At 33.0% G+C, this 15,081-nt stretch overlaps 1 protein-coding gene across 6 annotated transcripts in view; it reads right to left on the reverse strand.

Moving 5' to 3' along the window:
- The window catches only part of LOC144445175 (uncharacterized), an 84,475-nt gene that overhangs the window by 56,976 nt on the left and 12,418 nt on the right, over positions 1–15,081 (reverse strand). For all 6 annotated transcript variants that reach the window (XM_078134713.1, XM_078134714.1, XM_078134715.1 and 3 more), the window contains exon 3: positions 10,918–11,008. In XM_078134713.1, coding sequence (XP_077990839.1) covers positions 10,918–11,008 — 91 coding nt within the window. The remainder of the gene's footprint in view (positions 1–10,917; positions 11,009–15,081) is intronic.

Genomic DNA, 15,081 nt, shown 5'->3' on the forward strand with positions numbered 1-15,081 from the left:
ACATTTAATCTGTAGAACTGTTACTGTTACATTATAACTAGATATAAATGAACCATAAAAGCATTCTGTGATCCTACATCAAAGGCACCCCCTGTTGTCTTTGCATCAGTTATATTATTGTTTTTTAGTCTTTTGCTTGAAGTCTTTCATAGGCTCAATTCATTCATGTCAACACAAACAGCTTTTCACAGGTTGTATTTGGTTTTTGATACAACCGTGCATATTATATTATTTGTGCTGAGTTTGTGATTCCATGTCTGGGTGTCAGAGTTAATAAACAGATTGTAATCCGATATAATCCATTCTCAATCACCTATTGTAAAGGCACACCGACATCATCCTCGGGCAGCATTACCATGGTTACATCATCTATACAGCTCAGCATCTAATCTGAGTAGGCGATGGAGCCATCTATCTTACACTTTCACTTCTCTTACCTACTAAATCAGTTGCTAGGATACATGTATCTAAGCAACATGAATATAATTGCTTTTAATTAGTTACTGCAACATGTTTTCAAATTTCAATCTACTCTGCTAATAATAGGCACTGAAAATTTCAAACTTAAAAAGAAGACAAAAAGAAAACTAACATCTCATACTAATACTAGTATGGTACAAATGAAAAACATCCTGTCAGCAGTATTTCCATTTCATTACTGGAAGTGATGATGTACTACTATATTTTGTTCTCAATATCTTAAATTTCTTGGATGTCCAAAAGATAACAAGATTCTACTAACCAGGTGATTATCTCTAATAATAGAAGCTAGTCAGAACCCAAGAGTTGAGATTTTGGGCCCGTCAATTTTTTTTTTAAAAATTTCAAAAAATTTTGAAATTTTTTTCCCCACAAAATATAATTTGAGCTGAATTCATCACAGAACGGATCTTGAGTTCTACCATAGACATTTTCACCGTATTACTGAGTTATTAGCAATTATTAGAAACTTAGAGAGTTGATTTATTTTGTTGGGACAATTAGCTATATTTTTAATTTAAAATTTTTTTCGAATCTAATTTAGGTCTAATTAATGTGAACGTCTCTTTACCTCTACATTCACATTCTCACAACTTACACTACAGAGTATATAGTTCGTTGAGACCAAGATTTCTTTTACTTTTCAGTAGTTTTTATCCAAATGTAATTTTGGTCAATATAATCCAAACATCTCTTTAGCGTTACACTCATATTTTCGCAAGACTACAAAGTTGATTTTATACGGAATTAGTACATAATCAAAACAATGATCAAAATCATCAAATTCTTCTCAAAAAATATCAAATACTTCACCATTTCTTCTATATTTTATTGCATTTTTATTTCATTTTACTTCATAGCACTAATGTCAAATAAAAAATTACAATAATTCAATCACAAAATCCAATGTGTCACAAAAAAAATGTCTTGTAATTTCTACAGCTGTGTTTAATAAGTAGTTATCCTAATGTCAGATAAAATAAAAATAAAAATGTTCATCAAATTCAGATTACATGTACCATGTCAGTAATACAAATCAAATTATCTGTGATTCAGGGATGTAGAAAAGGGTCGTAGACTGCAAAAACAACTGGCTACTCTGTATGCTTAGTGAGCTACTTTTCAGGAATTTGTTTAAAAATTCTCTATTTCAACCAGTGTATTTCTGTCTTAGGGGAGATTTACTAGTCTCATGTCTCCATATTACCCTACCTACTTGTGATGTCTTACTACATGCCTCGATATTACCCTACCTACTTTTCACATTTTACTGCTTACTTTTAAAATAAACTACTTCCCTGTGATGTCTTACTACATACAACTGACATATGATGCAGTATTAACAATTTATTAAACAAAAAATAACCAATTTATTACATGAATAAATAATTTATCAAACGAATAAATAAATATATAGCTAGATAAATATACAAAGTATCAAACAAAGGAAGAAATAAATAATACATTAAATAAATAAATAAATAATTTAATGAATAAATAAACGTATTAAACAAATAAATAAATAATAAAATAAATAATTTATTGAACAAATAAACAATGTATTAAATGAATGAATGAATTAATTAATTAATTACATAAATAATAATTTATTGAACAAATGTATAATTATTAAAAAAAAAAATTAAAAAAAAAAAATAATTTATTGAACAAATAAATAATTGATGTATTAAATGAAGTAAATAAATACTTTATAGGTAAAAAAAATAAAATTAATAAAAGATAACCAGAATCCAAATCTCAAATCAATCAAATGTTGAGGTATAGAACTATCACCTTTATATTCTTAATAACCTTATTTTAATAACAATACCAACAATTCTGTATTAATCATTTTCCATATCTAATAGTAATATTCATTTTTTTCTAAATGAATCACGAATCCTAACATTTAATACCAACTGGGTCAGTTCCTAGTAAGTTGAAATGTGGCATAAATCTGTTTAAAATTTCCTGACTTTGTTATCATAGATAAGCAACCAGATTGACTCTTTTTAAAATGTTGTTGTCATGGTAATACATGTGGGCAGACTGTGTGTAAGCCTAGACAGAATACCAAGGCTGATTTTAAATTTTTTTTGCTGGTTAGTGTGATTGTTCTGGACAATAGGTATCATCTACATACAAATATATTTGTGTATAAAAATATATATAGCTAGAGTTATATATAAATTGTTAAATGTCTTGGGAAAATGCTAATTTTGCATTAACATCCACTCATTTCTCATCCTCACAAATACAGAACAAATTACACAAACTTACCAAATTTTGGTTTTTAAAAAATTACTGAAAAAATTATGCAAATAACCCAATTTTTTAAAAACATATTTCTTCATCTTTTTTTATCAGGTTTTAAAATGTATGGAAAATGCTAAATATACAAAAAAAAAGTTTGTAATTTTGACCAGATTTCCTTGTCTGTGTTAAAATAAGTCTAGAACCAAGCAAAAAACAATAAATGTATCTACAAAGCCTGTCAATTTTTATCAGATATTCCACCCCGTTCTGTTTTACAAAATACAAGGTGTCTGAAATGTCAGCCTAAATTGGATGGTGTGAAATATCATTGTCATGAATTTATGCTCTAATTATCATTACATTTATTTTAATGTTTACTTTAATCCCCTACAAAATTAGAAAATTAGTTTCAAAATGGATGTTCCATCAGACGAGGCTACTTATCATAACATCTATGACACAATTTATAAAAACTTCCACATATAAAAAAACCTCCTTCAAGACCGACATACATCCTGGCACTGTGCCAATATATCACCAAATCGAGTTCAAATTTGAATGTACAATATCCACCACTCTGTCGATTACATTATCCGAGAACTGATGATGACTGACAATATGTAAAGGTCAAAGGTTACATACTAACAATACTATGATGTCATAGCTTTCAAATTCAAATTTGTGACATTTGTCAACTAATTATTATTTATTACTACGTTTAAATTAACAATAAATTAACCCATAAAAAACTAATACCACAAAATTAATAACATAAGATACGAAAACTGAAATTTTCGTAAAAGTTTTTCTGGTTCATTTTACAAGTACATGTTATCTAAATATCTACTCCTGTAATAAAGTTTACACGTACTTGTCTTTGTAATAGTGAATTGTCAGTTTAAGTCAATTCAAAATTTTCCAATATTCTACAAAAATAAACGATAAATAGACACAGAAATATAATGTAGGACTTACTGAATTTTGGGCGTAAAATACGTGATGAGACGATTGTAGGCTTTGATGACACAGAGAGACAATGTGATTGCTTTAACTTGGATGCTTCTTTGTCAGGCAGTGTATCTTCACTACACACTTGTCACTAGAGTTGAGGGTCCTCATTATGTATGCAACACCATCTGTGTAATTACATCCCCTAACTTACTTGACATTATCAACAATCAGTTAGCACCCCTAAGTTTCTATTCATACACATATCACATTGACTGAAATACGTTCTGCATATTGTGCAATGTCAGTCAAATTCCCAACTCCTTTTTAGATTTGACGAGAACTTGTTCAAAATTACTCTCCCATGTTGGTTGTACAAATTATTTTAACAAAATTTTGAGAAAAAAAAAAGTTCATTTCACTGAAACTCAAACAATAGTCTATACTCCTTACTACATTCTGACGTGCTATTAAAAGGTAACATATGTACGCGTGTTAGGTACACTATGTATAACTTTACTGTAAAAAAAAACGACATAAACTATAATATCACGAATTAGTGAATTTCCTTTGTAGATCAATTATTATACGTCAGAAAAAAAATCACTTTTTCAAGAGTTTTATAACACAAATGAAAAAGACTGGGGAAATATGGTAAAAGGTGAAAGGTCACGATACAATGCCTATATCGTATGTTCAAACTTTACAAAAATAACAGGATTTTTGAATTTATCAACACACAACTCTTGACCAAAAGATTATTTAAAAGATTCATCATTTGTTTAAAATGCTGAAATAAATGTAAAAGATAATGACATCACCGTAACGTATGCAATGATCGGTGTATCAGTGTTTTTAATCTAGTGTTTAAGTAATAGAGAACTCATCACCATTGACATGCATAAGTAGTTCACAATGCCCTGTTTGCTGCCATAATTTCTTTTGTCACATACATGCTTTGAAATTAAAATTACCTGAATTTTATAAAATTCGTAGTCTTATTTCATGTAAATTTCACAGTGTACTTACAAAATAATTAAATTTCAATTCTAAAAATATCACATTTAATACAAATAGTTATATTTTTTTTGTTCTATTGTCGACATTTTCATTTTTTTTAACATAGCAGTTTTTGACAAGCCAGCTGTACACTGAATGAAATGAAATGACAATTTCAGACATTTTTTTTTTATGTAAGTTTCATGTTTATATTGTAGTAGTCATGTCAGGTTTTCATTTCTAAAATACCACTTTTAATAGGATGTTTTTCTTCAAACAGAAAACACAGAATGTTCTAATATTAGCTTATCGCCTACAGACGTGTTCAGATTTTGGATTTAGCCAAACCCAACTCCAAGCCAGCAGGGAAGAGCAATAACCAAAATCCCCTGCATGACTTGACTCTAGACATATTATTAGTCAACTTTGGAAACTTTTTCCTTTTTTTGTCTATTTCATGTAAGTTTCAAGTCTGTAATATTTATTTCTCTTTTAGTTATGCCATATTTCATATTCGTTTCATTGTTAGTTTTTTTTTGTCCATTTCACATCAGCTCTAGATTAGGTTCCATTATTACTCAATTTTCTTGAAATTGATTTTTTTAATATCATTTTTGTCTCCTGCATGTAAGTTTCATATCTTTCAGTTATGTTATATTTCATGTTAGCTCCATTTCACGTAATCTCCATAACATTTTTACGTGTTTTGTTTTCACAACAGTTCTCTTTTAGGTGTGTCTACTGTTTACTTTACTCCAAATAATCTTTTATCTCAAACTTTCCCTTCGTCAATAAAACCCACAAAAGATTTTCAATGCTGTGCCTACTAGAGTGGAGAACTCAGAACAAATTTGTAGATTTTTAAAACCCAAGATTTGTAAAATACAACCCAAACTCTTTCATGCATACCAATCACAATGGTAATACATGTAGTGTGCTACACAGCCTTCCTGCAGGCTACAAACATGTTGACTTTACAGAGAGGACAGGTTGATTGGTTTTTATCTATTTGTAGTAAAGATCAATGCAGTAAGTTCAGATCAATACTATGACTGACAAACACACATGTACAACAAGTCAAGTGCACTCACTGGTTTGTCCACTGTCGTACTTCACTTTTGCCGCCAAAATTCTTCAAACAAAAATTCTACTTTTCTGCCACTTTTTGACAAAATTCACCTTTATGTTAAACTAAAAGCCTATATTTAGCCCTGACACATATCAACAGCAAAATGGGGAAATCTCCCAGAATTGCAAAATTAGGCATATATTAATGAAAATCGCAGTCATAATATTGTTGCTATTTTCAAACAACTTATCTAAAGATCACTGAAATTCTTAACTTCCGACAACAAAAGAACAATTTCGACTTTCTACCCCTAATAATATGTTCAACATTCACAAAGTACCTGTTCCTTTGCCACTTTACAAAATGTTGCATGTACATGAATACAAATACCAGCTTATGCATCACATAATCCAAAGGTCAAAGTTGAAAGTTCACATGGTGGTCTCATACAAATATTTCACACCATGACACTGTAAACATTACAACTATGAGTACACCACCTTTCCTTTTAAGTTTATCTTTGTGAGATTTAAAACTGAAAGTGACAGGTGGACAATTTCTAGAATAGATTGTATCTTTACATTCCAGTTCACATTTTAATCTCAAAATGTCACCGTGAAATCAACAGATACTTGTCAAAATCTCGAGAGATATTTTCTTTGATAACAATACATTTAATCAACTACTGGTATTGATACAAACTCCCTGGATAGTTGAGTCATTTACATATCTATAGCGGTACATCTAGCCATAGAAAAATTGAAACGTACATTTATAAATAACAAATGGAAGTTGATGTCAAGGATTTTACATTTCCTTTCACAGAGAGGAGGAACTCTGGTAAATTTGAAATCCCTCATTTCATTGTTATATTGTAGGCTTTCTCATTGTTATTTTGTCATGAAGTGGAGGAAATTTCAGTGTGTTTTTTTTAAATATAAATTCAAATGATATCTTTAGATACAGATGGACGGGGTGGGAAGGGGGGGGGGGGGGTAAACTGTAAATGTAATTTTTTATTTCTGTATGTTAAACTTCAGATATGTATTTATGCATTATTTCATGTCAAATAAAATATATATTACTGGACTGTACTCTACTGTACTGTTCTGCAGTACACTACACTACACTACACTACACTACACTACACTACACTACACTACACACAGTACGCTACACTACACTACACTACACTACACACAGTACGCTATGCCACGCTAGACTACACTAGATTAGACTAAGCTGTGCTGCACTACACTACACTGCTATACTACACAACACCATACTACACTACACTACACTACACTACACTACACTACACTACTCTACACTACACTACACTACACTACACTACACTACACTACACTACACTACTCTACTCTACTCTACACTACACTACACTACACTACACTACACCATACTACGCTACACTACACTACACTACACTAAACTACACTACACTACACTACACTACACTACACTACACTACACTACACTACACTACACTACACTACACTACACTACACTACACTACACTACACTACACTACACTACACTACACTAAACTACACTACACTACACTACACTACACTACACTACACTACACTACACTACACTACACAATACTACACTACACTACACTACACTACACTACACTACACTACACTACACTACACTACACTACACTACACAATACTACACTACACTACACTACACAATACTACACTACACTACACTACACTACACTACACTACACTACACTACACTACACTAAACTACACTACACTACACTACACTACACTACACTACACTACACTACACTACACTACACTACACAATACTACACTACACTACACTACACTACACTACACTACACTACACTACACTACACTACACTACACTACACTACACTACACTACTCTACTCTACACTACACTACACTACACTACACTACACCATACTACGCTACACTACACTACACTACACTAAACTACACTACACTACACTACACTACACTACACTACACTACACTACACTACACTACACTACACTACACTACACTACACTACACTACACTACACTACACTACACTACACTACACTACACTACACAATACTACACTACACTACACTACACTACACCATACACCTGTACACCATAATTTAGTACATTTTATAAAGTTCAATCAAATCAAAGACAATGAACAATCTAGTACATGGTACAAAGATTCCTTTACATTTAACCACAGACTCTCTGAACAACTCAACTTTTGATACAACTCAACCAAATTAACAAAATCCTCACTAACCTGAAGAAAGCGATGAATACGTATTCAGTGTTCTCCCCAGGATTTTGTCACAAGAGGGGGGAATTGTTGCTGAGCGGAGTGAAGCACTGCGTGTGCTTTGCACACGCTGGGGGGTGGTCAGGAGGGGGGTGTCCCCCCTCGTGCCTAGGAACTTTTGCAATTTGCATCTTGAAATGGTGGCTTTTGGTGGCACTTTATTTAGCCATTTTAACCCACTTTAATCATGTGAATTTCAACACAACTGAAGTGTCAAAGTGAGTTTTGATATCTTAATGTTTAAATAGTGACAGAATTTAGCCAAATTTACCTGTGTCAAAAAAATAGTTTTTTAATAGTTTGTCCTAAATAGTTACTCAAATAGCTCATTTTAACACAAATGCTGAAAGAGTGTAACAAAACAAAATCTTCAACTTTCTGTAAAAAATTGCAGCAAATTTCAAGATGTTTCAGGACAGTTGTAGTGTTTACTACAAAACGAAATCCATTTTCAAGAGCTTCATTGCATCATCACCATACCACTACCAAAACAAACAAAAGTCAAACACATAAGGGTGAAGATAACTTTGCCTTTATGCATAACAGCTGAGTAACTTGTCTCACTTCTGTGAGAATTCTCCTGTCTTTGTAATTTCCCCATTGGTGACTGCTTGTTCAAAGTAAACAGTGTCAGATTTGGTCCATCTATTGATATTCCCATAGTGATTCAATTCGTCTAAATGTACTCTTTTCTAGTTGACTTCTCATTAAATTTATCATTTAATTCCCGGACTTGAGAACTGCTCAGAATGACGGACCAGTATTTGCGGTGACGCAAAACCATGCGTATTATACCGTACGCAATGGAAATTAATTTTTTATGCATATTTGATCGAACGATCCGTATCCTATACGCAACGAATTTTGTTACATTTGCCATACCCCTCGACTGACGATCGTACTATACTGAGTGAGAGTCGATTGTTTTTATTTTGATACATAATACTATTATAGACCACTAACGAACTTGTACCCTGGCCCTGTTACAGTCAATGTAAAAAAGACGCAACACTAATGTTGCAATTTTTGTTGCCATTGTTGTGTCTAACTGGAAAATTAATAGTACATGCCAAACACAGCTGCACATGTTCAAATGGACACTCAATACGTCACGCTCCCACGTCAAAAAAAACTCACACTGTAAGACATGCCTAGCCATGATATAGTTCTCTTCAGCATGTTCAGTTTTTTTTACGAAAACAAAAATAGTCGGTGACAATACGGCATGGCAGTTTCAGTTAGCACAGGTCTTTTTTGAAAGAAGGCGAAACCGCTTCGTGTCACTATGGGTGGTAATGAAGTCAATCAAAAGAAAATGAAATAAAACGAATCGCAATACATAGTTTTCAAGTGGGACAGGTATCCGACAAAACTTTCTGCTCCGACGACTCACTAAGATTTTGAAAGGTCAAAGATTGTACTATGACGACACATGCAACGTCCGAACTATTAAACTAAAGGGAAGGGACAGAGGGGAACTTAGCGTTCAACTTCAATACTGACGTAGCCATGGAAAATCTTACTTGCGTGTTTTTATATTAAGAGAAGCAATTCATAGACACAGCGACTCTGAAAACCATAGATTTTGTAGTACATTTAGTGTACACGTAAAAACAGACCGTTCCGAGACTTTTGTCACGGCCCACCTATCCATGAACAATGGAATCGCCCACATTGACAACACGTGTTTATCTGTGTTGAGGCCATCGCATCTCACCCGATATCTCCGTAAGTTCGATCGTGGTTCGATGGGTACGAAAATATTAGCCCATTTTCGTTTCGATTACTATTCAATAAATAGTTAAGGAACTAGAATGTACCATTTTGTTCATTTTAGTGACATATTATTTAGTATCATCTAAGTAGTGTCGGTGAACAACACAAGCCTTTCAAAGTTCCGCATTTCATTTTGTTTTTGTACCGTAAACTCGAGAAAGTGTGTGTTTACATGCAAACAATCCCACGATCTGAGTTCAAGTTCGCCCTGAAAAGGGCCGACGTGTAAAATATTCCGTGTACCTCCTGATCTTCATTGAGCTAAATGACGGAGGAAAGACATGTTGACTGTTTGAAAGCTATAGAATGAATGACAAGTTTGATGAAAGTATGCGTGAATGTGATTCGCACGAAGTTTGACATCAGTGACAGTAGCCTCTTTACCGAGATATTTGACTTTCCAAAATGGCGACCATGAGATCGTAGCGAAACCGCGAGAGAAGTAAATCGTTTTGCCCCGTTTGTTGAAAAAATATTCAATTCATTTTTTTTTCGTCAAAACTTACAAAACTTGGGGGCGCCAAGAATTTACAAGAGGGCGCGGCGCCCCTGTTACCTTGTTCAGGGAGAACACTGCGTATTACTGTACATGTACTTGTAAAATCCTCATTTCACACACAACACAAATGTAAACAAAATATTGAACATTCTGAGTCAAGCTCTACAGCCAATTAGGATGACTCTTTATATAAGTACAAGTTTTACAACCAATCAAGACAAATATAACATAAGTACAACCATACAGCCAATCAGAATGACTTTTCACTCATGTGCAAATTCAAATGTCATGATAACCTAACTCTGAGGGCGCTATACTTATCAAAATTTATAACGTGCGACTCACTACCTAAGTCAATTCCAGTGTCAAAATCATACACAGACCAGAGCTGTGCAGAATATTTCAAGCACCTTTTGTTACCATGGGGATACAATTGTTAAATATTTGACAGTTAAGATAGTATTTTTGTTGTTTTTTATCAATTTATCATCTGTAGATTTGTTTGATCTTTTGATTATTTAGAGATCTGTATATGCATGAGTTTACCTTTGTTGAGAGATCTGTCGTTCAGCTTTCTATGGCCAGCCTGTCCACGAGTTGAAACACGTGATGGCCGAGAATCCACTTGCCAATCCACCTGAAATCAAACAAATTTAATATAAGTTACTACGAGAATTGAAAAATCTATCGACCAATTGAATAGATTGTAAGATACGTCATGTCGTTCTGCCTCTCTTCTGACTGATGTGTGAGGGCGCCCTGTACCTTACAGACTACCGCTTGGACTGAATCACACAAAGACTTATGTACGTTATTACAAAAGTGGAAATGTGATAGACAAGAATCAACTTGAAAGTAAACAAATTTGATAGAAGTTACAAGAGTTGAAACATGATCCCCAAGAATCTAGTGGTAACTCCAACTGAAATTACACATTTTTCACTCTATTATAAGTACTGGTACAAAGCAAACCTCTTGCCACACAATTAAATCAATTATTATTTAAAAATTTAAGTACATTGTGAAGACCCCATCACAATCTATATTTTTACTCTGAACAGCAGTGACCGGCGTTCTGACTTCCTACAACCAACATCCACGAATGGAAACAAAGCAAATCGACTTCAGGAAGTAAATATAACAAGTTATGGCAAGTTTGATACAATATTTACAACATATACACGAAAACACAAACTTTTTACAAATGTATGAATGACTATTGTAGAAGAAAAAGTATTACGGCTTATATACAGGTTACAACAAGACGTCACATGATCGTCAATACTTCTACTGCCACAAGTCTAAAACTACCCCATTATTCTGCTATCAATGTTGAAGTGATTCAGTGAATTCATTTATCTATAAATTTGATTATTAATGTTGACAATCAAAACACAACTTTTCATGAAGTCATTTGCCGCTGGAAAACTCAAACCTCTGAACAATGTTTGCAGAAATAACTGACTATACTTTTAATTAGATATTTTGACTCTCTATACATGCAGGGTTTACATAGGCCTGTGCTCATACCAGTATGAATGGGCTCAAAACCATAGATTTACAGTCCGTTTTAAGTTACAAGTTCCGACATCAGACCATGGATGAATGGAACCTCGTGCAAACATGGAAAGTAAACAATTGAATTAGATTAATAACATACGGCACAGCATGTTGGAAGTACAGAGACTTGTATTACATTCCATCCTTTGATAAGGACAGTTTTTATGGCTACTCTGCTTAGTAGTTTATGTTCACAAACAAGTTTCCAGTTCCCCTGGCATGTCATGTACATATAAAGATGCTATAAAATTGTTCTTATCAAACCATAGTGTGTAATACAAGTCTCTGCTGTTCCAACATGCTGTGTCAAGTGTTATTAATCCAATTCATTTGTTTATACTTTACTTTCCCTGTTTGAGGTTCTGTTGTCCAAAGTCTAATGTCAGCAGTTGTAGTAAACACAAGCTTTTATTGATACAAAGAAACCAAATACAAAGCAAGAAACTGCATATTCTACACTTAAGAAAGCAGGATAAAAATTTCTCACTACATTTTGTCCATTATGAAGTAAACTATTTATAAACACTGCAACAAGATGCAGACTCACGGGCACCATGTTTTGATGTCGGCATTTGATGTCTGTATGGCGGCACATTATTTCATTTCATTTAGACAAAATGTAGCAAGAAACTGTATTCATAATTCAACCCTACTATCTTATAGAACAGAAACTGCAGTTTCTTATTGATTTCTGATTGGTTGAATCAAACAGTTGGTACACAGTAAATGGAAACAGGTTGTAAAACTGATTCAGTTTAGTTAAAATTAAAACAAATCAAAACTAAAACCAATTTAAATATTTTCGGTTTAACAAATCAAATCTACTAGTTTTAATTTCTGTAAACACAAAACTTGACTATGGATTGATTGATTTAAATTCATTGTTACACCATGACTTTGACTAACTGAAATGAATGACTTCAAATAACAGACTATTTCAAAGATGATTTTTTTTTCTTTTAAATTCTAAACAAATGGTTTACTGGTTAATACAATATCTTATGGTATTTAAATTATTCTGTCTACCATAATTGTTTTTTGGTGAGTGAAGGGAGGGTTAATGACCGCTTGGAGATCCTGCATGTGGAAAGTCAAAGCCCTTTTGCAAATATCAAACATCAACCATTACCATGAAGTGTTGGCACTTTCTGATCTCCAATAACTGTCACTTTAAGGGACTTTGCAGTACTGCCATGACTAAAAAATCTTGTAAAATCACCCAAAATATTGCCATGACAACAGTTCAAGAAGAACAGAAACTAAATACCTCATACATCCACAAAGTTTGTAGCTGAATTGTGAATATTTGATCAAGCTGTTTACATTATCATTTCACCCACTTTATAAACATCAGCTGTGACACTGTTAGTGTACAACACTAGCCATACAAAGTAAGTATACGTTTCCGGATAACATGCTTTCTAAGACCGAGTAGGGAAGGGTTTCATGTTGTATTTTTTAGTTAAAACTTGCACAGTATATTATAAACAGGTATTTCTGAGTTAGTAACAATTAGTTAATGTTCTTTCCACAATTGTTTCTGGTCAGGACAGTTTCTCTAAAATGGTGCGATTTTTTTTTTTTTTCAATTCTCAACAAACCTGTCACTAGCACTCAGTCTACTATTTATGACAGTTACTGTTCTTTTTGGGGGGACCTACATGTACTATACAGGAATTTTTATAACACCACAGTCTGTATGGCATACATGTACAAGTAATGCCCACAGATTTTTATCAATATGTCAGCTACAGTACATCAACACTTTTATACAACTTTTGGCCACCCCTGGTTTTGAAACGATCATGAGGATGAATTTTGTAAAATTTAGATTTGACCGGTCTGTAACAGTGTAAGGTATGCCATGACAGGGCGCCCTCATGCATCATCAGTCAACCCCTTCAGTGCTAGCTGATAGGTATGGCATGACATATCATGTCTTACATACTAACATCTGACCCGAATGCAAGGAAAAGCACTCATATTACAAATAACTCAGATGTTTTCCTTTAAATTATAATGATCACTTAATTTGAATTTACCAGAAAATGGTACACTTGTTCAAGATCTACAGACAAAAATATTTTGGATGTGTTTATGGCTTACCCAATAATATTTTGATCTCAAAACATTTTTCACTGAGCCAAATCAACATTTGAATAATTTAATTACCAAATGTGACTTGCATCTTACAAAATGAAGAACCAAATTTTCCAAATGTCCTGTGGGAATTACTAAATGTGGAGTAAAAATGACCCTTAAGAAATAAATAGCTAAGGAATGAAGACCACTCACAGTGTCACTGAAATCACCAAATACGAGGAATGTAATTACAAAATATACAGCTAACATTGCCAAATAAGGTATTTAAATGACCAAATTTAGAGATTAAATTGCCATATTTGGGATATGAAAAGTTGGGCAAATACTCAACATTCCATTTAGTTGAACATTAGCAAAGTCTTTCTCCAGTCGAATTTTGATTTTAGAATTTTATTGCCACAACATACATACATCTGATCCAGATAAGATCACTATAACTGGACACGTGAGGGCAGTCTTTGATTTCTAGCTACCCGTCATCGAACATACAAGTCATATACTGTAGGGGAAAAATGAACTTTGCCCTTTTCATCCTTTTCTGTTCTTGTGAATTTTTGATAAAAGGAGAAATTCTCCATAAAAAATATCTGTAGTCGGGTACACACTCGGTTTTAACAATTACGTCTATGCAAATAAAATTTAGAAAATATCATTTTGTCACGTGAATATAGTAATAAATACTACTATATGGTATGAATTTTAATTGAATAAAGCATGCAGCCTGCCGACCTATAAAAACATATGGTTTTATTACCATACTTTATGAGAAATTTACAACCAAATTATTTGACCAAAATTATTGTACAGCCATAAATTTTTTGTCTATCTTGACTTTATTTTGGTATAAAATTGAAGTAATCATCCTTCTGTCGAAATAAGGTCAAAATTCATTCATTAGTGGAAATGTTGTAACTATCTTGATAAAAAGTGAAAAAGTGTGTCTGTTAGTGACTGGTCATGAAAGGGCATCATAAGTACTATGAAGTGATAAATTATACAGCAAATTGGAAGGGGTGGGAGTTTTAAGTTGTCCACTTCCTTCTACCA

This window comes from Glandiceps talaboti, chromosome 14 (genome assembly GCF_964340395.1).
Source record: "Glandiceps talaboti chromosome 14, keGlaTala1.1, whole genome shotgun sequence".
Taxonomy (NCBI): domain Eukaryota; kingdom Metazoa; phylum Hemichordata; class Enteropneusta; family Spengelidae; genus Glandiceps; species Glandiceps talaboti.